Here is a 26,176-nt window from a genome sequence, read left to right as displayed (position 1 = left end):
AGGAGAATATAAGTGAGCTGGCCATATTCACCCAACAAATCCAGGGATCCTGACTCCCAAGCCCTCTGCTATAATCAGAAGCCACACGTGGAAGTTTGGGGTTAGGGTTTTAAAGCTGTATGCACATATCTGTAGGTGACAGTCATGCCATGCACTGTTTGAGCCCTTCTTTAAAGACTTGCGTGGTGCTTGGCCCTTGTGCTGACCTCCTGCACAGGGGTGACCTTCACCCTGATGTGCATACACTGGTGTGTAGCTAATTTATGCATTGGAAAGCCCCAATGTACATGACCATATAGGCGCTTAACTAGACTTGTGAATATACCGTACCCAACCATTAGCCCCAAGTGAGTCAGTAAATACTGAAAGGGCCCCGGCTGCATTCCTCACCGGCTGTAAGTACTGTATGGGACAGTTTCCCAAAATCCTCGCCTCTGCTCCTCGCCCATTTGGACCCCCCTCTGCTCTTTGTCTAGAGCTATGACTTCCAGCACAGCCAGCCAGTCGGAACCCAAAAAGCATCTCTTGCATTTCATTTGGCTACTCGGCCCTCTAGTGAGGTGAGATCCGTGACCAAAGGGGCTACAGCAGCTGCTTGTCTCTGAAGAGCAGGAAGCATTGAGGTGGTGGCAGGCCTCAGGGACACAGAGCCAAGTCCAGAGCTAATGCAGGCAGGTGCAACTCTGCTGAGGAAAATAAACCCACCACCCTAGGTCAGATCCAGGCCTGCTGAACATTAGCACAAGTCCACTGAGGCCACTATCGCGGCAATCATTTAGCCCATGGCCCAGAGAGGAATGGCCCATAGAGACATCGAATTTGGCCCATAGAGACATTTTCAGATCTTAAAGTGTTTTATTTTTTTTTAAAAAGTTTTACTTAAAAAAACCCCACCCTCGTTTTAATTTGGGCGTTAACGTTTCTCTGTTAACCCCTTTTCCGCTGCCTTCCGTCCACTCAACTTTGGCATTTGACAGTGATGAAGCTGGCTCTTAGGGAAGCACCTAACATGCTTTCTCCCCCAGGCACCAGGCCCACAGGGGAGAAGCCAGTCAGAGGAGCTGGGCTAAGGCAGAAGGAGCATCTAGAAAGGTTCTGCCTCCAGCAGATCTGTCACCACCATTAAGGCCATTTTCCCAGGGGTGACCATCGGTGCCCTGGGCATTTCCATCGTCATAGTCCTTAGCCAGGTCCATTTCATGCCAGGTCTTAAAGGCCGATATTTTCTCTCTTTCTACCAATCAGCCTCTGATGGGGCACATAAGTCTCCACATAAAGGTGAATGAGCTATGAAGGCCCAGTTAGCTCAAATTCAGACATGGGGAGCAGGAAGCAGGCTGCCACAGTGGGGCTTAAAAAAAAGAGCCCTTGTCAATTGGAGAGGAGCGGGCACAGAGAGCAGATGTGGAGCTCTGTGTGGGTGACAAGGTGAGGCAGGGGAAGGCTCAGACCAGGGAGCAGGAAAGACCGGTGCCTAGCAGACCCAAAGGGAAGAGTTTACGTTTATGTGGCTTCAGACTGATTTGGGACTTTGAGTGACCTGACTGGAACGTAGCTGGAGAGGCTAGCCCTAGGGACCGAGCGGGAAGGTGGGCAGAGCAGTGGAAAAGCAGCTGGGAAACAGTCTGAGCGCAATGTCTCAGTGCCGTACATGTCTGTATGGGCCTTCCAGACACAACTTGCTCTTGGGCTTGTCTCCTCACTCGGGTTTGTGTTTCACCTCACGCCTCTGGCTCCGTTGACCCAGGAGACGTGGTAACTGACACAACGTGCAGCCCACCTCAGCACTCAGGGACTGTCACACATTCAACACTGCCTCAGTTGGTCATGGCTTAGATGACACCATGGTAAGCAAAACAGTCTCCATCTAGGCGGACTATTCAACACTGCGTCGCTTGCCACGACTCCTCAAGGTCGGGCTCTGTCCTAATATGATTGCCCAGTGCCGCCGAGCCCTTTGAGCGCTGTCTATTTGCCTTTATTGTCAGAAGTGCTCAGTGGTTTATTTCACAGAGGTGACGGTTACCATCTTGGCAAACTTACCTGGAATGGAACTGGGGACCCCCAGAGGTAAACGCATGAGCTGCTTTAGCTACAGAACCAGGCTCTGCAGGCAGGGGATGGACTGTAACAGACCCAGATCCCGTGTGGATCGGGGATACACAGCACACACTGAGCAGTGGGTTACACTGCCCCAGATGCAGGGCCATGTTACATGGGTATAGCACTTTCTACAGTAACAGATAAAAGGGTGTGTGGGTGGGTGGAAAGGGAGGGAATACACAGTGGTGCAGCCTGACATAATAAGGCTTTTATTGGCATGAGTCTGGAATGGCCAGATTATTCAGTAGTGTTGAGCTTATGCAGGTCGTGCCCAAGAAGTGGGCGATCTGGTCAGAAATCGATTAGTGGGCAGAGTGAAGCTTAGGTGGCCAGTTAGCAACTGGTTCTGCAATTCATCACACGGCATTCACTGCTGCGTAAGTGGGATATCATGAATAAATCCTGTCCCCTTGCCGAGTCTGCTGTAGAGCTCTGCTCTTGTCAGTGAAAGGAGTTCTGACCTCAGTCAGTTAAACTAAACCGTGGTAAAACTCCGAGGAGTTCATTCTTGAAAGGCTTCTCATTCCTTCCTGGTCTGGAGGGAGCCACTTTCATCCCTAAACCCTTTCCATTCCAGCCCCCTGATCCTTGCTCTAGTGATGCACATGGGCAGTACTGCTGCCAGGATGGGAAGCTTTGGTGAGTCTGTACATAGTCAACCCCCATGGGGTTATTTTTTTTAGGATGTGCTTTTGTTGAAACATCAATTTGTAATTTACTACCGTCCCTTGGACTCTAGTGTTTCCAGTTCCGAGGATGGCCGTTGAGGTCACTGCAGATAGCATTCCCTCCCTGCTTGCAAAGGCTGCCCTGGGCTGTCTCGCTCGGGGTCAGCGAGGTTAAGGGCCCACAATTAATTTGCTAGGACGCTTCTTTCCAAGTGAGGAGCATGATGGATCCCAGAGTGCATGCTGCCTGCACGGAGGCAGTGTAAGGAGTGGGGTGAGCAGATGCTAACCAGGGAGAGGGAAAGTGCAGGGTCTTTCAAATCTGTGCAGTCCCGTGCATTTCACAGGAGGCGGAGAGGGTACCTTTCTGATTTGCAGGTGTTGGAAGCATGCTGGCTTCCAAGTCATGTTGGTGGCGGCAATCCTGTACAGTCTTGATTGATTTACCACTCAGCCGCTTGTAAAGACAGGATAGTGATGCAGTTTTCTGCAGACCTCTCTTCCAATGAATGGATTTAGCAAGGTTCATCGCCTCTGTCTAATGTCTGGAATCACTTCCTCCTTCTCCTTGTTTGAATTTGCTGGGTTTCCTCTTTGTCTACCTGGGTCCCGGGTATCTCCACTCCTGTGTGTCTGGTCCGTCCAAGGCCAGCGAGACAAGGTGCTGAGAATCCCTCCTAATCCATTCAGGAAAATCATCGTCAGGTAAACCACAGCCTCTTTTGGGTAGCAAATCACATGACTCAGTTAGTACCATGTGGTTGGAAAGCTTATTATCCACGATCTGGAGAGAGTAACATGTCAGCGATGGGTATGTGTGGTAGGTGGGGCTGGTCCTGCTTTGAGCAAAGGGTGGGACTAGATGACCTCCTGAGGTCCCTTCCAACCCTCATCTTCTATGATTCTATGTGCACCAAGCTGCAGATTCTTTTCTCTGGCAGACATTGTTTGCCTGAACATAAGAACGGCCACATTGGGTCAGACCAGTGGTCCATCTAGCCCAGTATCCTGGCTTCTGACAGTGGCCAATGCCAGGTGCTTCAAAGCAAACAAACAGAAAAAGGAAATTATTGCGTAATCCATAGCCTGTCCTCCAGTCCCAGCATCTGGCAATCAGAGGCTTAGGGACACCCAGAGCAGGGGGTTGCATCCCTGCCCATCTTGGCTAATAGCCAGCGATGGACCCATCCTCCATGCACTTATCCAATTCTTTTTTAACCCAGTTATACTTTAAATATTCTTACCAATTCTGTTCTGCTTTTGCTGTGAGGATCAGATACTGATCTAACGAGTGTTCAACTGTGATCAAATATTACTCCTAACCTACTTGCCAATATTGTCTGAGCCTTTGCCTTTCTCGTGTTTTCTCGAGGAACCACCAGCCCAGAATAAATGGAACAATTGTTCATGTGTTCAGCCCTGAAAGCTGCCCTGGCACCTTGGTCCAGCTGGGTTTCTTTGGAACTTAATTCAGCCCTGAATATAGCAAGTCCTGGACCTCCATCCAGTTAAAGTTTCAATCCCTCTTATTTTATCCAAGCCGGTGGATTCATCCCCACTCAGTGTTCGAAAAAGCAGGAGGCTAGTAATCCTGCTACATCAGTTAAATATAGTCCACCTCCACATGCTGTTGTGTTTGAACCCGATCCTTGGTATGGTTTATTTGTGTGTAGGCCATTCAGAGCAGGGTTATGATTCTGTGTATCTTGGCTGTGAGAGGAGCCCATAATTAGCTCTCCACTGGTCTGTTGTGTCTGCTGTTTGGTGCCTTTGTAACCGGAGTGTGAGGAATTGACAGGCCCCTGCAGTGTCATGCGTTTAGCAGCAGCTGGTAGGAAATGTTCTAATCCTTATTTAATAAAGGGGAGGGAAATGGGTAAAAAAACCCATGGCTTCAGGCTCATTTGGGATGATAATCAGGCGCCCCGTGTGGACCTAGGAGTTTGAATGGGAGGGGCGGTACCAGTTATAAAGAGGATGGTGGTAAGATACCCACCACCTTACACACATACCAACATATATGTGATAAGACCGGGGAAGCAAGTCTTCTGCTTCAAGGCATCAGCTGATCATCATAGGGACCAGGAAGGAACCTCCCTTACCCCATGGACAGCCAGCCTTACACCATTGACCATTATGAGAGTTTTACCTTCACTTAAAGGTCAGGTCATGCCAGCACCCCAAGACTGGACTTTGCCACCTGATATGGGGAAGCCCATGTTTGTATGTATTGCAGTCAACTGCCCAGTGGTCACAGTTCCGGTCACTGTGTGTCAGGGTTTTTTTCTGTTCACAGCTAACAAAGATTCTGCTTTAGCTCAAACGTCAGGGACCCGAGCTTGAGAAGCTACAGCATCTTAGTCATCTGGCTGTCGCTGGGAAGTTCTGAGCAGCCACGGCATGGAACAGCTGTTTGGCTGTGATTCCATGCACTTAAGAACTAGAGGGTAAAAGATTTATATTGGCCTGTTTCACGCACGACTGCTTGAAAGCCCTGTCCGTGTTTGGAGCTGGGGCTTTGATGCTCAGGAAAACGGTTGATTCGTCACCAGAGTATGTCAGTTGTCATCGTAACAAATAATAACAACTGTCTTTCAATAGCCCCTTTGGTCTGAGGCTCTCGAAACACTGTAGATGTTAAGCCTCACAACACAGCCCTGCGAAGCAGGTGTTATTTCCCCCATTTTACAGATGGAGAAACTGATGCAGGGAGGGGTTAAATGAGTTACCCAGGATCACAGTGCGAGCCAGATGACCAAACGCAGCAGTCCTGTCTCCCAGGCTCCTGCTCTAAACCACCAGACAATGCTCTCTCCAGCATCTTCAGACCCCGCTCCTGGAATAAAGTTAACAAGGCACAGTCACTGCAGCTGAAAGGAGATGCTTCTTTGGGGCTGTAAGATCAGCAGTCATTTACGTTGCCAAAGCGTTGGATAAACATTTACATTTCCTGCATGTGTGTACGCTGCAGTCGGCAGTGGCTGGAGAAATACCCCATCCCTTTGCACTAGCATTTGGCTGGGAGCAATCAGAGAGGGGCAGGGGAAAGGTGAATTCCCAACAATTCCTGAGGTTCCCTCACTGAGGTCTCACAGAAGTCCTAAATACATTGGCATGGGCTGGTGGCAGCAGCTTTGTGTTGTTGGGAGACAGGAAGGGGTGCGTGTGGAAGCGAGGTGGCGGGAGGGATGAGAGGGGAAGTTTGGAGGGATCTGTGTCTGATCTCCCTGCAGCGGACAGATGGTCTTCGGAGAGGATCCAAGGAGGAAATCTAGATCAGACAGGCAAAAGCTCAGGGCGAGCTGTCCGGCTGTCTGGCAGGGTTCAGAGTGTGCTGCTGTATCAGGGCATTTGAGGAGATAAGTGTCTTGCGCAGGGGGAGCGAAATCCCAAGGTCTAACTAAGCACTGCTGGGCTGAGATGCTCCCCAGGGGCACTGCTCCCAATCTGAAGGATCAGGGGACATTTCCATTGGAACGATCCCCGCATTAACTCTCCAGCTACCACTAACTTGCATGCAGAAATGCTCCCTCCATCCTTTGCGTTGAGGAGCCATCCATTCCCGAAGCCTTCTTGAGGCTAGCATGAAATATGATAACGGGTGACATTTGCCCTCTGTCTTGGATCAAGATCCTGGCACACCCCAGATGCATCTCCCCAGATTGTCTCGTGCAGTGTCTGTCTGTAGCCATCAGCCGTGGGCAAATGCTTAGCGACAAGAAGACACAGCGGTGGCATTACAAGCAACAAGGTGGAAGCACAAGTGACTTGAATCATCTGAGAAGGGCAGTAATTTCCCTGGAACACATGGGTCCTCATTCTCCTCTCGTTTACCCCATGTGATCTGACCTCACTGGCAGTGTATTGCCACTGATTTCCAAGATTTACACCTGGGTGAAACCAGAACAATGACTTCCCGGGTGGGATTTTCCAAGAGTTGTTTGACTCTGCTGCCACTGAACGCAATGGGAGTTTTACCATTGAGTTCAATGGGAGAAGAGTTAGGCCAATCCCGCATAGTTGGGCAAATTCCACCCCACCGCCTTATTGCTGCTATGAAGTGGAATTTACCAATGTGGACACTGGAGTTATTTAACCACTTCCCCAGGTCAGGTCAATCTGGGACTGAGCTACTGGCTGATGCCAATTCAGAGACCCCTGGAGCTGGTCGAAAATTTTCTACATATTTCAACAACAACATTTTTAAAAATTTCTGCACACACACAAAAATGTGTGGGTTGGTGGGTGAAAGTGTGATATAGTGCAGAGTTTTCATGACATTGTTTTCTTATTTGTCTGTCAACTGCTAAGATGGCTGAAATGTTTTAAAATTTGAAATGTTGATGAAAAAAACGGGAGCAGGAGTTCATGAAAACTGCACGATTTCTCCCCCACCCCTTGTTTTCTGATCAGCTTTAGTGGCCAGAGTGGAGTGAATTTGATGGGTCTTTGTCCAGTTCCCAATGGACAACTGACCTTCACCATTACCCTCGTTCACTGGTTTTCCACCTTTTTTCATTTGCGGACCCCTAAAAAATTTCAAATGGACGTGTGGATCCCTTTGGAAATTCAACCTGTGGTCTGTGGACTCCAAACATAGAAGTCTTAGACTGAAAACTGATTGAACAGCATTCAGTTACAAATGTTGAATGTGCTCGGCCTGGCATTCGCAGCCTGAGAAAAGACCCTAAACTGTGGGTTTCTATGGCAACGACTACACTTCCAGGTTTTGACCTGTAAGTGGGGCTATTCACATACTTTTGATTGATCAGAAAACCGGAATGCCTCTTCTGGGATCTGAAACTTTATTTTCATAGTCACCTTTCGCGGACCCGTTAGACATAGTCTGTGGTCCCCCAGGGGTCCGCGGACCACAGGTTGAAAACCACTGCCCTAGTTGGTACTAAATAGCCTTCTTAGTAATGTAATTACAGACACCAACGGTCTGATTCTCCTTTCACCTAGGCTAGTTTTACTCTGGTTTAACTCCCCTGGTGGCATTGGAGTTTGTCCTGATTTACCATGATGTGAGAGGAGAAGCAGACCCCAAGGGCCATGGAAACTTACTTAAATCACTGGAGTTGGTTCCCCTATTGAGAAGTGAGGAGGCAGAGGGGCAGAATTTGCATGGATGAGACCAATGCTGTCCCTGTGCTGTGAGTCAGCTGGGGATATCAGACTCCCGGGCAGTCTAGCTGGTTCCTTTCAGCAGCACTAAATCCATGCAACCAATTATTATTAATAATAGTAATTAATTAATCATCCCCCTCCCCCGCCTCTGGAATGTGTAGAGTTTCCATTTACCCAGGCTGCCCTTTGTGCATTGTTCCCAAGTTATTTAAAGAGCTGTGTCTTTAAGAAGGCATGAATGGAGGTGCAGAAAGGCGGCGGTAGAGGTTGGCAGGAGAGCCTTGTCTTGATTATAAATGGTTTATTATACCACAGAGCTTAAAAGCCATCAGCTCTTGCTGACGGTTAAGGAAGCAGCTCAATGGGGCTGTGGCTGGCCCAGGTCCAGGCAGTTCAGAAAGGAGAGCTAATAGGAAGAAAGCAAACGAGGCGCAGATGGCAACAGACTTCATTGACCCTGACCCTCAGCTGGGGAGCAGGGAAAGCCTCAGGTGCATCTTAATCCCAAATTAACACTCTGCCTCCAGGCCTCCCATCTCTGCTGTGTGTAATTAGGAAATGTGAGTGCTTGGTGTCCGTGTCTGACTCCGGGGTGACGGTTTAAGGATGGATAGAAAAGATCATCCTGGTCTGAATAGACGTAGCGTATTAGACTCCCTGTGGGGCCTGCCGCTTAGGGTGGGATCCTGCAGCCCATTTCTCCTGTCCCGGGTTCTGTTGACACACTGCAGGACCCTCCAGTTCTGGGTTAAATCCTCAGTCAGGAGTGGATGTGATGTCTAGCAACTAGAGCTGGGGGCTGGGGCTCAGGACTCTTGGGTTTTACTCGTGGCTCTGTTGTGTGATGTTGGATGAGTCATTTTCCCTTTCTGTGCCTCAGTATCACCATGTGTGAAACAGGGCTGAAAACACTGCTTCCTGCCTAGCAGCGCGTGGCGTCATTACCATTTGCAAAGGACTTTCAGGTTTCAGAGTAGAGCCGCACCTCTGGCCAAAGGTGTTAGCGTAATTGTAAAGTAGTATTACCGGCAGCAGCTAATCGGGGAAACCCTTTCCCCAGCTCCCTGCTAGATCTGGAAAGGGGAAACCCTGCAGCTCCATTACATCATTAACCCATGCGTCACTAAACCACAATGGACCAGATGTGTCAGGGGGATACCGGGGTGGCATTGTGCTTGCAGAGCCTGGAGGATTCAGCCCCAGGCTAGGAGTAAAGATCTCGGAGTGAGTGACAGCTCTGCTGCCTGGGATTTCGATGGCCACAATACTCGCGTGTAACATAGCGCAGACAGACAGACAGATGCTGGTGTGGGTTCCTCTCTTTCCCCCTGTATGAGAACTGCAAACTCACTGCAGCAGTGGCCTCGAGAAGCAATCTAACCTAGACCTTCCTTGCCCCCGAAAGTAGGATGTTCCGATGGTATTTTATTACGCTGGCTGTAATTTCATTACCCGGGGAGCTCTCTCATCTCCAAACGCCACCCCGTGGCTTCCGCTAATCTTCCTCAAGGCCCCTTATCGCCTCCTGCCTCCCGAGCATCATGCCCCTGGCCCCATGCCATTTCCACTAGGAAATGCAAAAATCCACACAAATCAAGTCCTAGCTTTGAACTGGAAGCCTCAGCAATTACTGGATCTGTTCGCCATGGAGACTGTCACCATGGAGCTGTTGCCATAGTGGTGTCTGCTCATAGTGAGAGAGAGAGAGAGAGAGAGATGCAAAATAATGTTTTTAAAAAAGAGGTTTAAAAAACCCCATGTTGGGTTTTTTTTTTATCAGCCAGGTGTTAGTGAGGTCAGCAATTGCTCCATCAAAGCTTTCCCCAGCCTCTACTTTCCATTTTCCTAATGATCCTTATTTAAAAATCTGTTTAAATGTTGGCGTTTCATGGTAATGCAAACAAAGGGGAATTACGGCACCGGTGACGGTGTCTCCCACCCCAGGCCAATGAACTCAGCACCCTCGTTTCTTGCAGAACTGTCCAACGGGATTTCTCGTGACCCCGGAAGGTCAGCGCCTTCGTTTCACACCTCCTCTAACAGCACAGCGCCCCCTAGCAGCATGCGGGGACAGCAGAAAGCTTTTCTTTGAGGAACCTGTGTGCTGTTTTTTCAACACAGAAAGTCTCTGCTCCTTTGGATGGGAGCTTGGCAGCTGCTAGTGATCAGGCTGTTGGTGTTTCAGGGGGAGGGAACTGAGTGAGAAGCAGCCATGTCTGTGCCAAACTTCTTCCCCTGGTTTGATCTAGGGAAGAGAGGAGCTAATTCCACCTGGCTGGCTCTCTGAAGGCAGGGATCAGTTCCAGTCTATTTCCAATAAACCACAGTCAGATTTCATAAATAATAATCGTCCTCATCACACTTTGCCCACCTAAGCTCTCAGAGCACGAGACCAGCATTACTTAATCACTCCTCCCAGCACCACTGGGAGGTTGAGAGGGGTTTGTTTCCCACTGTTAAAAATGAGAACGAGACACAGAGACGTGTGGTAAGTGGCTCCCCCAGGGTCGCACAGCAAGTCTGTGACAGAGGCAAGAAGACAATCTGGGAGCACTGGCTCTGAGTCCTGTACTCTAGACCAGTGGTTCTCAACCTTTCCAGATAACTGTACCCCTTTTAGGAGTCTGATTTGTCTTGCATACCCCAAGTTTCACCTCGCTTAAAAACTTGGGCTTTCGCTTTAGCCACATGCAGATTTCTGTCGTGGGCCCCAGCGACTTTAATGCTGGCCCTGGTGACCCCATTAAAACAAACTTGCCCACAGTTTGAGAACTGCATATAGACCAGTATAACAAAGTCATTTTCTGTATGAAACTGTAATTTGTAGTGACTTTGCTAGTACTTTTTATGTAGCCTGTTGTAAAACTGGGCAAATATCTAGCTGAGTTGATGTCCCACCCGGAAAACCTGTGTACCCCAAGGGGTACACATACCCCTGGTTGAGAACCACCAAGACAACTTTTGCTCCTTACTGATCTAAGCTTAAAATGAAATTTAAAGGGACGCTTACTCCCTCTTCTCCCCCATGGCTTGTCATAGAGCTCTCAGGTGGGCAGAAAGGCTTCACAAACGTATAGGTCAGGTGTCTTTGGAATCTCTGTTGTGATCAAAAAGGGGAATGTAGCCCGCACTATGCAGAGATGTGAATCTCATGGGTGGTTAAATAACCTTTGCTGAAGCCCGAGCAGCTACTGGATTGCTTCCAACCATATCAGAAGTATCAGTCAGCCTCTTTTCCTGGCCACAAAAAATATTCTTGTGTGTATTGTCATGGCCATGGCTAATTCTCCTGCTCGCCTGGCTCTCCTTTTGCCTGGTGGTATTAGAGCAATGGGGTGCACGCTGTGACTGATGTGGTGCAGAAAGAAGTGGGTTTTCCAGGAATTACAAAGCAGTTCCTCTGCCACTCAGCATGCTGATCACATACAGCATGAGGTGCAAAATCACAGCTCCAGATGCTAGGAGCATGGACCTATTATTTCATGTGCAGTTTGTCAAGAGCTGAGATACTCGAGACCCCAACAAGTCTATCTGAGTCCAGGCCCAACAAGCAACTGGGAACAGCTGGATTGCAGGAGGGGCCCCGTTCAGAGTCTCCAGGGAAACCAGTTGTCATCAGTGCAAGCTGGGGAAATTTGACACGCAACCATGCAAACTGATGGTGAGGAACATCCTGGCAATATGGTCCAGGGGTTAGTGCACAAGACCGGGAGTCAGGAGGCGTGAATCGATGTCGGGTGGAATTGGAATTGGCGCCAGTGAAAAATCAGGCCCTAGGGAATTGCTCTCACTCCTACTGAAGTTAATGGAAGTCATTATGTTGAGTTTAATGGGAGCTAGATTCAGCTCTAAGGCCCAGATCCTCAGTGGAAGTTCAGCACCTACATACCTTGGAGGATCTGGGCCTAGGTGCCTCCTACTGGCATTCATGAGCAGGAGCAGTCCCTGAGTATACAGCGTTGGCCATCCAAAAGAGAAACACCTGAAATTAGCGGCCGCTTTTGGAAGCATGAGACTCAGGGGAAGATTTTCAGATGAAGGAGGTGCACAATTGCACAGGGCACATGAACAACTATTGAGATAGTGGTTGCAAATAAAATAGCTTTGCATGGAAACGTGCCTTAATTAGCCATTTGCTTGGGCAGTCGCACAGGTTTCATGCATTTGTGTATCTAGCTAGTGTGTGAAAATCTGGCCCTTCGTCTCTCGGTACCTTGGTTTCTCCGTCTGTAAAATGAGGAATAATGATCAAAGAGACATCCCAACGGGACGCAAGGTTTAACTGAGCATTGCTTGTGAAATGCTTTGACAACCTCAGATGAAAATGATTGTTATTAAAGCAACATAATTGTGTATAGTATTTTATGCCATTTCAAATCTCTTGCTCTTGAAGGTCTTGTAGGCTCAGAGGTAACTAAGCATTTTTTAAACATGGTTTTACTTCTTATTATAGACCATTCAATGTCAGATTTCCTTCATTCTTCACTTCATGCAATATGTGGGGTATGTGTGTCTAAGACACCCAGTTAACAGGGGAACGTCAGTCCAAACTATGATCATTATTCCACCATGAACTAAAAAGGTGCTGACATGGCACTCTAGGAAATGTATGTTGATCCCTTCACGTCTAAGCTGTTTAATAATATTGTAATACTTAATGCTACGGCTTATTCATCTAATACTGATTATACCATACAACCTTGCTTTCCTGTAGTGCTTGTTACCTGAGGAGCTCCAAGAACTTTACAAACATGAATCATTTAGTTCATTAACTTATTAGTTAAGTCTCACACTGCTCCCGTGAAGTGGATGTCTATCATTTTAACAATGGGGAAGCTAAGGCTCAGAGATGATTGTTGGTGATTGCCATTGTTATGACAGCTTCTTTAGTCCTGGTTTGCTTGCATCTCCCTACATTTTGAAGCCTGCCACTTCAGCCTGCACACTCAGACAAGTTGCAGGCAAATTGTGACTAATGCTAATCGCTGCATTTAGCTAAATGAGGTCCAGTTGGGTCATGATGCCTTCTGATACATAATGAAAGAACTTGGATGTTGTTTCACATCACCACAGTATAATCCTTTTATCATCCTCCATTTGTATTGTCCCACTGCTTCAATCCAATCTGAGCTCCAATGTGCTGGACATTGTACTAACTAACATGTGGAAAAACACAGTACTTGCCTTAAAGAGTTTCCAGTCTAACACAAAACACAAGTGAGGTAGGATTAGCCCCATGTTCTTTGAAAAGGTTTAATTCCACTATCTGAAGATAAGGAACACAGATTAAGAGCCAACCCCATTCAATTATATTTCCAAACAGCAGCTCTGCTTCCCGCACCAACAAAATACTAGTCAGCCAGTGGTTTTGGTTTCCTTTTCCCTCACCAGGAATGGCTGACAGGGGTTGGTTCTGGAGACTTTGGCCTGATGACGCTAGGAGTGGAAGTAGCACTAGTATCTGCTTTATGGACCTCTTGCTATGGGGAAGGACCAAACTCTGCTACTCAGAAAATTCCTTTTGATTTCAGAACCATTTGGTTGTGGTGGGCATAAAAAGTTTGCCTTTTCCTATTAAAGAAAGGATCTATGATGTATGGAGGGTCCACAAAAGGGTTAATGAGTTTGCGTTTGGTGCGACCTGATGGTGACTCACCTTTGGGTTTACTAACCAGTCCCATGAGTGTGTGCTTGGGTGAGGTCACCTCTGGAATTTAGTGTCAAGACTGCAGCAATTTGCAGATCTTTTGTGGCCCATATTTTGTTTTCAGTTTTGTTTTGCCTCTTTTCACACACACACCCCCCCCGCCCAACCCCGGAAATGTCATGTTTTTAAGTGATTTGGTCATGAAGATCTGCAGAACTGCACGATTTTGCATGTTACAGCCAAGGCGACGGTTTAGATCCAAAAAATGGATTATTTGGCTTGAAGGGGCATTTTGAATTTCATTAGGGATGTTTTACCCACCTTGCTTTGGTCTCCTTGGTAGAGAGTTTGTGTGGGTGGAATCTGCGAAGCCAGCTCTGCATCGGAGCTCTTCAACTTAGATCATCCCTTGGGTATTCCTCCAGAATTCATTCTCTTAATCAAAACAAGTAGTTATTGTTCTCATTTGTCTCTGCACCCTGAAATATAATTGATACAAACACAGCAGAAGATTAGAAATCCCAGCAATCCAAGGGTAGCAGCCGAGTCAAGTAACATCGGCCCATCCTTGAGGTGCTGCAGGACAAATGACAAGCTGTGGTGTTTATTTCTGAGACTCAGTAATTATAATGGAGCTGGGATGCTAGTTTAGAGAAACTGCGGTGGCCTTTGAGAAGTTGCTGACTCGTCAGTCAATGGCCAGAGTCCAAGGGCTGCAGAGCGAGTAAAAGAGTGAGCAATGCTTAGCCTAGGCTGGGATCCCACTCAGTCAGCTGCCCCAGGATGGTGCTTGAAACACATCCCGGGGCACGCTGACTACCATATCGCTCAGGTAATCACTGCTAACTTTTCGTCTCTAAGGTGCCACAAGTACTCCTTTTCTTTTTGCGAATACAGTCTAACACGGCTGCTGCTCTGAAACCTGCATTACTCACGTGGTTACCCTACCAGTGTGCTCCCATCCATGCCGGGCAACGGTTTGGCTCTTTTACTGCTCTTACCGGTGCAATCAGGCCAGCTGCAGTAAGGGCTGGAGGATGAAGCCAACATCCCCAGTGGGTTTCAAGGATAGCTCTAGTAGGTACAGCACAAGCCAGACATAGCATCGCACAACTCTACCAATGCATCTCAGCGCTGACTCACAGCACCCCCTGCCACCCAAATCCTACCTCCACCCGCTTTGCCCGTGCAGCCCTAATCCTTCCATGTGACACCACTTGAAAATCCAGTCTCAGGCTCACCTACGTCACTCTGCTGATTGACCTCAGTGTGGCCCTGTAGCGCCTCCTGCTGCTCTAGTCTTGGGTTTAGCTGCTGAAGTCCCTTAACACTGACCTGGTGCAGCCTATCAGTCCTGGCAAACTTTTCTAGTTTCTTATTCTTTCGTGCCATGGAGAAGTGTCTACTCAGCACCTTGCTAAAAGCACCTAACTGCAGTGAAACCAAGTCCTCAGAGAGGAAAAGGTCAGTGCATTCACTCCATCCCCCAGATCTACATGGTTTAATGTTATCCCTCTTCCACCTGGGATTTTAAAATGTTTGTGGGGACCACAACTTCCTCAGAGGCGGGGGGTGCTTCTCCTTGGCTTCCCCAAGGCCTCAGCCTGAAGCAAAATCCAGATTCCGAATAGCCTCCGAGTTGGGGACAGTTCTAGTGTTGCTGAATGAAGCCGCGTCTCTTCTCTCTATTCGGGAGGGCTGCATTTCGCACTGCGCAAGCTGCCGCTGAAAGTTTAGGTCACAGGCTGTTTTCTCTTCTCTCATGATGGAAATAGCCTGAGGCCTGGAAGAGCACGGCATTGGGAAGCAAGCAGGGCGCCCCGCCAGGGGATGACTGAAGAGTTCTTAGCTGCCGGATAATTAGGATCTTGCTTTTTGGGTATCAATGACACAATTCACCTCCTCCTGTCCCGGTCACTTGTCTTTCTAGTTAAGTCCCTCCGACCACGTGAATGTGCAGGATGCTGTACATTCTTTTTGGCACACGCCAGCTGCCACTGATGTCTGAGGACACCTGGCTGTGCTCAGAAGTATGGCACGCTCCATCGGCATGGCACGCACATAGGTGCACCGCAGATCATAGGAATGGCACGTGCTGCCTTTCTGTCTCGCTTCCTAACCGCTCAGGGCCAGATTCTCATCTCAGCCGTGCTGCAGGGACACCGTTCATCTCAGTGGAGTTATCCCAGGCTCCCGGTACATTTGTATAACGGAGATCAGAATCTCACTTACCATCTATAACGTGCTGGATTCTCTGCTCTTGTCACTCTATTGAGATCAACAGAGAGGGTCAACTCAGCAGAGAATTTGCCCCACGGCCTTTATTACTCATGAGGAGGGGGCCAAAGAAATGTTCAGTCAAAACCTATTGTTTCCCCTCAAGAAATGGGCACAGCAGGCTGTGACACTGCTGTGAGGATGATAAAGCTATTCCAAGGGGAGAAGGCTGAAGGGCTGCTTGGAAGATCCTAGTTTCTAGTATGTGGTTAAAATCCTTCAAGTTGATGGCTGCAGTTTAACAGCTGCTGCTGTTTCTTTGCTGCAGAGATAAACCCCTTCTTTCAGCTGGTTATTCTATCCATCTCTCACAGATGAGAGGAAACGGCACGGAAAAATTGAATCCGTATGGGCAATAAGGGGATGATGCATGAAGGCATGTGACTTCCAAGTCCGGAGAATAAAAATAGCAGAAAAATCTGCCGGAGAGCCGCCCTTTAATTATTTCTGTTTCTTGAACAGGCTTTTGCCGTTGGCACAGACTGGCAGGCTGGCATTCCTATTGGGCTTCCATATGCACTGCCAGAAAGAGCTTGGCACCACATTGTTAAAGGAAGAAATAAGCCTCTTTTTTGGAAGCTGTTTCAAAGGCCTGGGTGACGGATCAATTATGGTCAGACCCCCGTGGCACCCTGTGGGGAGTGAAGAATCTGGGCTGGGATTGTGAGTCACCAGGACTTTGTTTTCAGCCCACTCATCGGGGTGGGGAGGGAGTCTTGATTCCCATCCTGATGTTAGAGCTGCTTCTGGGGGCCTGCTCACGTTAGCCGTTAGGAGAACAAGCTTTGGAAAAGTACAGCCCAGCGCTTACCTCTAAGTCTGCTTGATGTAGTTGCTGTGCTGTGGTTGCCATGGCTCAGGAGACTGAAATCTCCATGACAATGCATTGGTACCGTGACAACCAGGCAAACTGATGTAACAGTATTCGATTTGGGTTAAAGAGCAGCCCACACGAAGGCAGAAAGTAGAGCCCGGTGAAATGTGGTACTTAGGCACGCTCACCCGTCCTCCATTCTAATATAACCTACCCATTCCCTTTCATAGCACGTGGGACTGTCTTAATTCATTTCCCAAGGCATTCGTATGGGAAGTGTTTGTGCTTGTGAAAAAGTCTGTGGATAGTGAAAGGAGCAGATACAATAAGCCTACGGGTGCCAGTCTCCGACCAGAAAGAGTGGCTAGCCGATGCCATTTGTCTGAAACCACCGTCCTGGCTGAGATGAGGATTGGGGTCCATTGAAGAAGTCGTGTGGGGAAACTGGCACCACTACTGTCCGCTATGAATTATCCGTTTTGTGGCTAAACAGAGAACTTCATTCTCCAGCAGCACTAAATTTACTCTTGCCTGTAACCCATCCATCCAACGCGTCCTTTAAAACTCAGCAGATCACCGCAGCAGCGCTGTTCGAGCTAGCCGTCTGGGGCATGCAGGAGTGGTTTGTATCTGGTCTTCTCTGGCTAGCAGGACCCTAGCCCAGATCTATCAATAGCAGCACACCCGCAGTGATGTTGCAGGAAGCCCAGCGTCATTGTGGATGTGGTCAGAATTCCAAAGAGGCACCAACATGGTAATTGACAAGTTTAGTTAAAATAAAACGGTGGGCTGGATTCAAATCTTCTTTAGTGACTTTCCAAATTGGACCCAGCTCACTTTCCTCTTCCAACACAGCCTGGGCAAGTCAGGCAGAGCAGAGCTGTATTTGTGGGAAGCAAAGGCCGATATTACAGCACTGTTTTGAGATCTTATTCTGACAAAATTAAATAGATTTACTATTCTTGGGCCCTTTGCTGGCATCAAAGAAAATTACACTTGCCTGTAAACCGGAGGCAGCCAACTCTCTTGCTTTGCTTGGGGGCGAATGGCCTTCAAGGGAGATTGCTCCATCTGCAGAACTAAGTCAAGCCTCAGGAGACCCTCTGTGCAAAGAATGACTCCAGCTGGGAGAGTTTAACAAGCTCCTCTGGGAATAGGACCTGCCCGTTTCTGATTGGAGCCAGTCAGAGTCGTAGGAGCTCATACATCGCAGGGCTGGGCTGGATGTTTGGAGAGAGGCACCTCTGTGCAATGCAGATGTGACACAGATTTGTTCTGTGGACAGATCTAGACCATGGCATCAGTGTGTCTCTCTGTACCATACAGTATCTTACATCCAGAATCCCTTTTATTTACATTAATAGAGACATTGATATTAGTACTTACTTAGCTCTTATATAGTGCGTTACAGCCATAGATCGCAGAGCCCTTTGCAAAGGATGATAAGGTTCATTAGCCCTTTTTATGCAGAGGTGGAAGTCGAGGCACGTCGCAGGTCAGTGGTAGTTGCAGGGAGAGAATCTGTGTCTAGAAGTGGTCTGGAGCATGGAAAGAGCATTTGGAGAAGCAACCAGACCTTTGGCTTTGGATCTGCCGGGCACCTTTGGAGGGTCACCTGTTACTACAAAGGCTGCTCAAGTTTGATTAGACATAGGACTCCGCCGTTAAATTCTGGATCCAGATTTCAAATCCCACCCCCTCTAAATTAGGGAGTTCAGATCCAGGATCTTGGGTGGGCCCATTATAGGGATGGAGGCCAGCTGTGAAATCCAGATCTCGAGCCAAGTAACGGTTATGAACCTGCCAGCTCTCCCTCTAATTTGGGGTACTTAGCTTTGGGTTCCTCTCTGTGATGGCAGGAAGAGGTCTATCTAGCTCCAAGGAGGCAGGGAGAGACTCTGAAGCTGGGGCTGCGGGGAGGAAGTCTGGGCTAGGTATAGTAGCATCTGAAGTGCCCGGCAGGAAGAATCCCCCATTTTGTCTGTGTCAGTACATGTTTCTCTTGGCATTGTGGGAGCCAGCAGGACCTAGCCAACTGCATCTCAACTTCTAGGGGCACTTACATTTTCTCTATCCAGTTTTGCTGGATGAAAACTAGATCTCAGGCCATCTTATATCGTACATAATGGTGACGAATAACTCAGGGCATCTCCTCCGGGTTTGAAGTTTGGCTTGTGTCTGGAAGTAGCTTTGTTTTGGGGGAGTGTCATTTTCTCTAAGCGATCAGTGACCAAGTACTCTCTGCGCAGCGCACCAGGGGACTTCAATACCTCTTGCTGTTGCAGGGAGTCCGAGCACACCATGGCCCACATAGGAATGCCAGGCGCCCTGCTAAAAGAAACTAGACAAGGAAGGGAAAGCAGATACTGGGCCCAGTACAATTCTAGTGCAAGAAGATGCTATGCTCTCAATTTCCATGGATTTATACTGGTTTATCCTAGGCCAGCATATGGCCCATTATGTCCAAAATGGCTGGGAAGGATACAGTCAAACCACAAGACAGAAACAGTTTTGCATGAAAAGAGAGGATGCTGATAATATATGAGACTTTCTCTTGCTCGTAAGTAACATCATGTGGTTTGGTGGCAGGATAATAAACTCAAATAAGGACGGTTACAAGCATCACATCGCAGTTCCCAAATATGCAGCTAATTTAGATTTAACAGGACAGTTATTAGACGTTAAGTAACTAGACTCCTTAATTCTTAAAACAAATATGCATATTCTTTGAGGCTTCACAGCTATGCAAAAGATTTCTTTATGAAAACCACATTGATGGCAGATGGGGAAGGGCTGTGTGTAACAGATTAAAAAATCTGGTTCAAAAACAACTATGTAAAAGATAAACAATCTGCCCCATAGTTGTCAAACCTCAGAAAATAAAGGCCAGCTCTTCGGCTAGTGTAAATCAGCAGAGCTCCATGGAGTGAGGAACTGGACCTAATTTAAGGGAGGGATAGTTGTCTATCAGTTAAAAGCGGTGGTTAGAAATCAAGGACTGTAATTTCAGCTGGCGTAGAGGGTGCAGAGCTCTGCTGAAGCTGGTAAAACTGCATTAATCTGCACAACCAGAGAATTCCTTAGCTCTGTTGATTTCAGTGGACGTTTGGAGCCTAAATAGACGTTAGGTGTGTGAGCTGCTTCATTGATTCCACCCTGAGGTTTTTTTAAAGACAGTAGTGCTATGCTGATTTACACCATTTGAAAAGTGGGCCCCAGGACTCCTGGGTTCTTTTCCTGGCTCCACCATAAATTCTCAAGTCATGTAATCCAACGTTTTCCAGCTTGCTCTCTGCATTGGAATGGTCCAAGTGCTGGGGGGAGAAGGTGTCTAGGCAGGGAGGGTCCGACCGATCCAAGGCCTGAGAAGTTAGATGCAATAGCAGCGGGGAAGTGACTGGAGGGATTCAAAGAAAGGGATGATGTGAACAGAAGGACGGACAAGGCAAATGATCTTGGCTGCTGTATTTTGTAGTGACTGGAGCGGGAGCAATGTGGGTGTGGGGGCCCGGAGAGGAAAGCGTTCCCATACGAATGAAGGGAGGAGATGAGAGGTGAGAACAGAGAGTGAAGGTTGCATCTTAGAAATGTTGTGAAGGACACCTTGTGAGATTTGGACACCCCTCAGAGCAGAAGGGGAAGGGGAATTCTCACTGGGTATTGAGCAAGCTTAACACGGAGCATAGCAGGACCCTCTGAGATGCTAGTTCAAATCCAACCCCGGTCAGAGGAGACTCAAAAAGTCATTACCACATGCTAGCCCTTTAGTGGCCTATGTGACCATGATGATGGTCTCAGCCCCATTCTGAGCAACTCCATCGGGAGGTAGTATTGCTCAGTGAGTAGGGCACTTGCTCAGGAGTCGGGAAAGCTGGATTTTATTGCCACTGGCCTACAGTGTGACCTTGGTCAAGTCACTTCCACTCTCTGTGCCCCTCTTTCCCCTCCCTCTCTTTTTCCTTGCCTAGATTGTAAACTCTTCAAGGCAGGGATTGCCTCTTACCAAGTGTCGGTACAATGCTTATCACATGGGGCCCCCCATTCATCTGGGGTCTCTAAGTGCTACCATTATACAAACAATAACCTCATGTACAAATGCCCTTCCACGGCTAGCACTCAGTACCATTCCTGCTGGCAAACTGAGTGCTCCTTGTGCCTGGAGAATGAACTCCCAGGCCTTGTTGGGCTCTTTCCAGAACAGGTCTAAGGCGGACTGGCGGGAGAGGGGGGAGGCGTGGGAAGCATGCACTGATGCGGCCCCTGCTGCTCCTCTTCTAGTGAAGAATAGACGCCTCTGATCTGAGTCTGTCACTCCAGAGCCTTCTGTCAGCACCAAAACCCCTTGAAAAGAAAGGCAGGCATTCCCAGAATGCCGATGGGGACCTAGGTTGCTGGAGAGATGAGATGAGGCAGAGATATTTTCCTGCTTGTAGATTTGTGCAGCGGAAGCTGGAGCGGGACACAAGCCTCAGCATTCAGAGCCAGGGCGTCAGCGCCCCAAACTCTCAGGCTGTTCAGATCCAGGGTGTCGGTTCAGCCCTTTGTGAGGCGATGATGGGATCTTGGATGCTGGGATGCGGCCAGGAGATGCAGAGCAATTCTGCTGACTCATGTGGCACCCAAGTCAGGTGGGTCTCATTAGCTCCCCCTCAGGAGGGCAAAAAATGGGGGAAAGAAAGAGAGGAAAGGGGGATAAGACAGGAGTTCTTGTGCAGAAAAATCCCTACAGTCAGCGAGGTCCAGAGTGAGCCTAGACTAAGCCTCCGTCAGCACGTGAGGAACCAGGTGATTCATACGTCTGACAACATGCACTTAATATTCAGTCACAACAGGTCATGTGGTGGTATGTCCCATGACTGTGTGAACTCCCCATGCGCTGGACACCCTAAGGCAATTAAAAACCTTTCACAAACCCTTCTAAAAGCGCTGGTACATTGATTATGAGGAGATTACAGTAAATAAACTAGTTTTCCCCCCCTTCTTCCCCCCCCCGCCGGGAAACAGCCCCACCACTTCCCATGACCCTTATGAAACTCAACAAAACAGCCACATACCCTGAAAGCCCAGGAATGGCAGATGGGACCGCCCCCGCCCCTCCCAGTATTGAGCAATAACATCATCGTGATTATCTATGTATTTATGTATATGCCAGTAGCTCCCAGAGGCCCCAGTTGTGCAACTGATCCAGTTGTGGATCAGGGCCCACTGTGTTAAGAGCTGTACATGTCATTAAAAAAAAGACAGTCCTTGCCACAAATATCTTACTGTGTTGGCATACAATGGGCGTGAATCCTCCTTCAAAGCAACTTTCTATGTAACATTTATTTTTTAAATTGCTTGCTGCTTGGAGGATGGGGTTAGATTGCAATGACCTTACAGGATAGCTAAGAAATAGGGTTGGGATTTTTAAGCTTCCTAAGGGATTTAGACACCCAGTTCCCCAGTAAAAATCAATGGGAATTCCCCATCTAAAAAAATCAATGGGAAATGGGAGTCCCACCCATTGAAAATCTTAGCCCAGACTTGGAGATAAATAAAAGCTGCTTTGTTGGGATGTCATAAAGGATCGAAACTAACTGGGGCGGGGGAAGGGACAAGCACAAGAGAACTCGATTGGCTCATGCAGTCTCCTCTTAAGGTTAACAGAGAGGAAGGAAGGTCCAGGGGCAAGGGTGCTCCCCAGGAACTTGAGAAAGCTGCGTTCGGTTCCTTGCTCCGCCACAGACCTCCTGGTGACTTTGGGCAAGTCACTAAGGCTACATCTACACTGCAAAGGAAGAAACATGGCGCTGAGTCTTCGAGCCTGTGTCAACCGACTCAGGCTGCGTGGCTAAAACTAGCAGTGTAGCCGCTCCCGCGTGGGTCAAAACCTGCTCAGGGTTTTTAGCCCCACATGGTGAGCCCAAGTCAATCGACCCAGGCTCTGAGACTCGCTGCTGGGGGGGGGTTTTCTTTGCCATGTAGATGTACCCTCAGTGTCTCAGCCCCCTATCTCTAAAATAGGGATAACAGGACCCATGCATACGCACACCTTCCAGGGATTTCAGTAGAATTGGAGGGCGCTCAGCATCTGTCAGAATTGGGCCCAGTTATGTAATGTGACAGGACTGTGATAGGGACAGGCATAGCGTGCAGGGAGGAGAGTTCACGCAGTCACATGCTGTATCACATGGCCGATGTTGTCACTGAATATTAGGTCTACCCTGTAAGTTGTCTGAATCATCTGGTGCCTCACAGCATTCCAAGGGAGATTTCTGGTAGCTGTTGGGAGAGGTGCTCTCTCCTGAAGCCTGTGTGTACTGGATTGGCGATCGCCTTAAAAGTTCAGGACAGAATTGACATGCTCGAGATCTGCGCCTGGCCTTCTATTTGATTTACTTCCTTTGTGGGGAGGGAGTCTCCGATCTCTGTTCCATTTGGATTACCCGGCAGGATGCCGGCCGCCTGGTAGCAGTGTCAGATGGGGACTGTGTTCACCTGTAGAAGGTATTGTTCGTTTATTTCCCATGGAAGAGTGGTGAATGTGGAGAAATACTGAGTTTGCTCTGCTAGTTGTAATTCCTCTGAGAGAGAGAGATGGGCTGGATCACAACATCACATGACCTCTCAAGGTACCTTCCAGCCCAATGTTTCTATGACTTTATGATCAGAGTGAAACTCCCTTCCCAAACTCGGTGGAAGTTTGAATCTGGATCCAAATTTTATGACTTTGCCCTATCAATCATTTTTTATTTATCCTTCCTGTTGTTAGCAATGTGTCCCTGGGCGGCTGTTCATCCATTTAAAACAACAAGAGCCTTTAGAGAATAGATTTTGTTGCCTGATCTACCGAGGCCCTGGGGATTTTCTCCTGGTTCCTTTTGGATTGTGTGCGTCCCGTCCTTGGCTGTAACAAAGCCACATGAATTGGTGCTTCGCCGGCACATCCTTCCTCCACAGACCTTTTACCTGGCACATGCCCATGGCTGGAATTTTTAAAAGGCAGAGCATTAACACTTCATGCTGTACACAGCAAACCCACAAGCGGGAGAGGGTTCAAGGAATGGACTGTGGATTGCATGTGTTGGGACACAAAATTGCAGTGAGGTTTACCACACTTCCAGGTGCTTGTTGAAGGGAATGGCTGCCCAGCTGGGGACAGGCTACCCCAGCACGCTGCTCTCCATGGGAAGGTTTCTGCCTTACTGCTCTTGCAGTTGGAGTTTTGCCTAAGAGAAAAGTGGATTTATCCCAAAGGTCTTGAGCTGGAAATGTCTTTTGCCAATGGGCTGGGCTGATGTCATTGAAATTTTCCCATAGTTGGGTGAGGCCAGAATCCTACTGGCCTCTTACTGTCACCACTACCCAAGAAATGGAAAGAAAACAGACCCAATGGATCTCTCCTTCAGACACAGCCAAGGCACTAAGGGTAACACTCAGAGGTGTGTGAGAGTGAGTAGACTGAGATGGTAACAGGACCAAGATATGCCCACATATGGGCTAAAGGCTTGCTGGGGTTTGGAAGATGCAGCCAACAGTGTGGGTGTTCTTGAGGCATCGTTACAGCCTGAGCTTCACAAGGGCTTTAAGCCGGCACAGTTAATGCTGGTTGCCAGTGTGCCCGTTTACCCCAGGCATGTCATTCATGCTGGTGTAATTTAAGAGTTACTCCAGATTTACATGGGCGTAAACGAGATCAGACTAAGACCCCACAGGTGGTGGCTTTGCTGTACATTTCCCTAGCACAATACAGCCCAGTGACTTGCCAGTGACACTGATGGGGGGTTGCCATGAATTTCCCCCCCCCCTTCCAAGATTTTTCATCAGCCCAGGAGCAAAACCCATCCCAGATAATTTAGGATCCTCAGAATGGAATTCTCCCAAAATGTGGATCCTCAGCTTATACGGCAGCCTCTGTGCAGGAAACCCCTGACTGGGTGGTGCAAACTTTCGCCTCTCTCCTCTGCCTTTTGGAGTTCTTCTGGCCTTTGCCTTTCAAGGACTGTTTGGTTTCTCTGCCCATCATCCGTGTTTAGGCAACCAGCTGATTTCCCCTTTTTTGCTCTTCTGATTACAGGGCGACCATAGATGAAGTGGAAACAGATGTGGTAGAGATAGAAGCAAAGCTTGACAAGGTAAGATGGGGAAGCTGAGAGAGTGGCTTTGGGGGAGATGGCTGGGGTGAGTCTTTGGTTTAGGAACGTGGCCCCGCCAGTCTGTTCCGGACTGTCAGAAAATCATTGGTTGATATGCTGGCTTAGTGTATATGATCATGTCTTCCTGTGCTGGCTGGACCCAGCCACTGCTGCTCAGCCATAGACGAGGGAGTTGGTTGCTCCTTTTAGCACAAGTAGCTGGGGCTTGTTTCTGAAGAGAGGTCAGCAGAGCTCCACTTCTTTGTGCCTCTGTTTCTCCTTCCACTCTGTCTTTGTCTTGTCAACTTGGACATTTCTCACTTGGTGGCTGCCCAGCAGCTAACACAATGTGGCCGTAGCCTTAGTTAAGACCTCTAGGCAATGTTCACTCCCTGATTGTGATGTTTGTAGGTATGCAACCTGGTTTAGTTACAAGAGCGCTCTGTAACTCACAGCTGGGGTTCACAGAGAGGAGGGTGTATGTGGAATTCAGCTGGGAATGGTTTTAACAATATCGTGTCGAATCTGTTTCAATTGTGATAAAGTCTTAAAAACCATTTGCTATTGTAACAATCACCTTAAATAGTTCCCATTTGGGGAGGATGTCTAGCCCATTGGTTAGATGAGGTTCAGGACTCCTGGGGTCTACTCCAGTCTCTGCCAGAGAGTATCCCTGTGCAACCATAGCTTCGCTGCACCACCTTTCCTCCAGCAGCAAAATAAAGATAACACTTACCACACAGCAACTTTCTGAAGTTTAATTAATGTTTTTAAAGTGCTTTGAAGTTCTTGGACGAAAGGTGCTATAGAAATGCAAACTATTATTATACTATAATGAAAATTGAGTGTGTGTACACCACTGGCCTCTGCCGGATATAATTAGAACTGAATTGAAGCCAGACTTCCTGAGTCCCAGGACGGTATCTTAATCATAAGACCATCTTTCCCCATTGGAAGTGTGAATATGAAACCTGCTACCTTACCGATTTTCCTCTCTCCTATTGTGTGCTCATGCTTGTCTGTTATTGGAAGGTTGTGAACAAGTGCCAGGCTTAACATGGCTGATCGGTTTAGTGTAGGATTTCCCCTGAGGGGTGGGAAGTGCCCACTGACTGGCTTTTACTGTATGTTTTTCTGGGTGCTGGGACTCTAATTTTAGACAACATAGCATTGGATCAAGTGCTAAACAAACAAACAAAATACATTCAAAATACAAAACATTCCAAGGATGTTGCAAAAAGATGTAGAAAAAGCAACAAGGCAGGTCAAATTTCCTGCTTTTTGACATCAATTGTGCCCCTTTAATGTTTCCAAATATCCGTCTGGTTGTGCTACTGCATGACTTGATGAGGTCTCAATCAGCAGCTACTGAGGCAAAAGCCTCCATCAGCCAGAATAGTTTGGAATAGCCAGTTTTAGAGTG

At 48.1% G+C, this 26,176-nt stretch overlaps 1 protein-coding gene across 2 annotated transcripts in view; it reads left to right on the top strand.

Annotated features, from left to right (window-relative positions):
• The window catches only part of ACAP3 (ArfGAP with coiled-coil, ankyrin repeat and PH domains 3), a 159,696-nt gene that overhangs the window by 44,541 nt on the left and 88,979 nt on the right, over nt 1-26,176 (top strand). For both annotated transcript variants that reach the window (XM_084651740.1, XM_084651741.1), the window contains exon 2: nt 24,696-24,753. In XM_084651740.1, the coding sequence (XP_084507866.1) occupies nt 24,696-24,753 (58 nt within the window). The remainder of the gene's footprint in view (nt 1-24,695; nt 24,754-26,176) is intronic.

The sequence above is a fragment of the Lepidochelys olivacea genome, assembly GCF_965140295.1.
Source record: "Lepidochelys olivacea isolate rLepOli2 genome assembly, chromosome: 18".
NCBI classification, from domain to species: Eukaryota; Metazoa; Chordata; order Testudines; family Cheloniidae; genus Lepidochelys; species Lepidochelys olivacea.
This window is presented reverse-complemented; position numbering and strand designations above follow the sequence as displayed.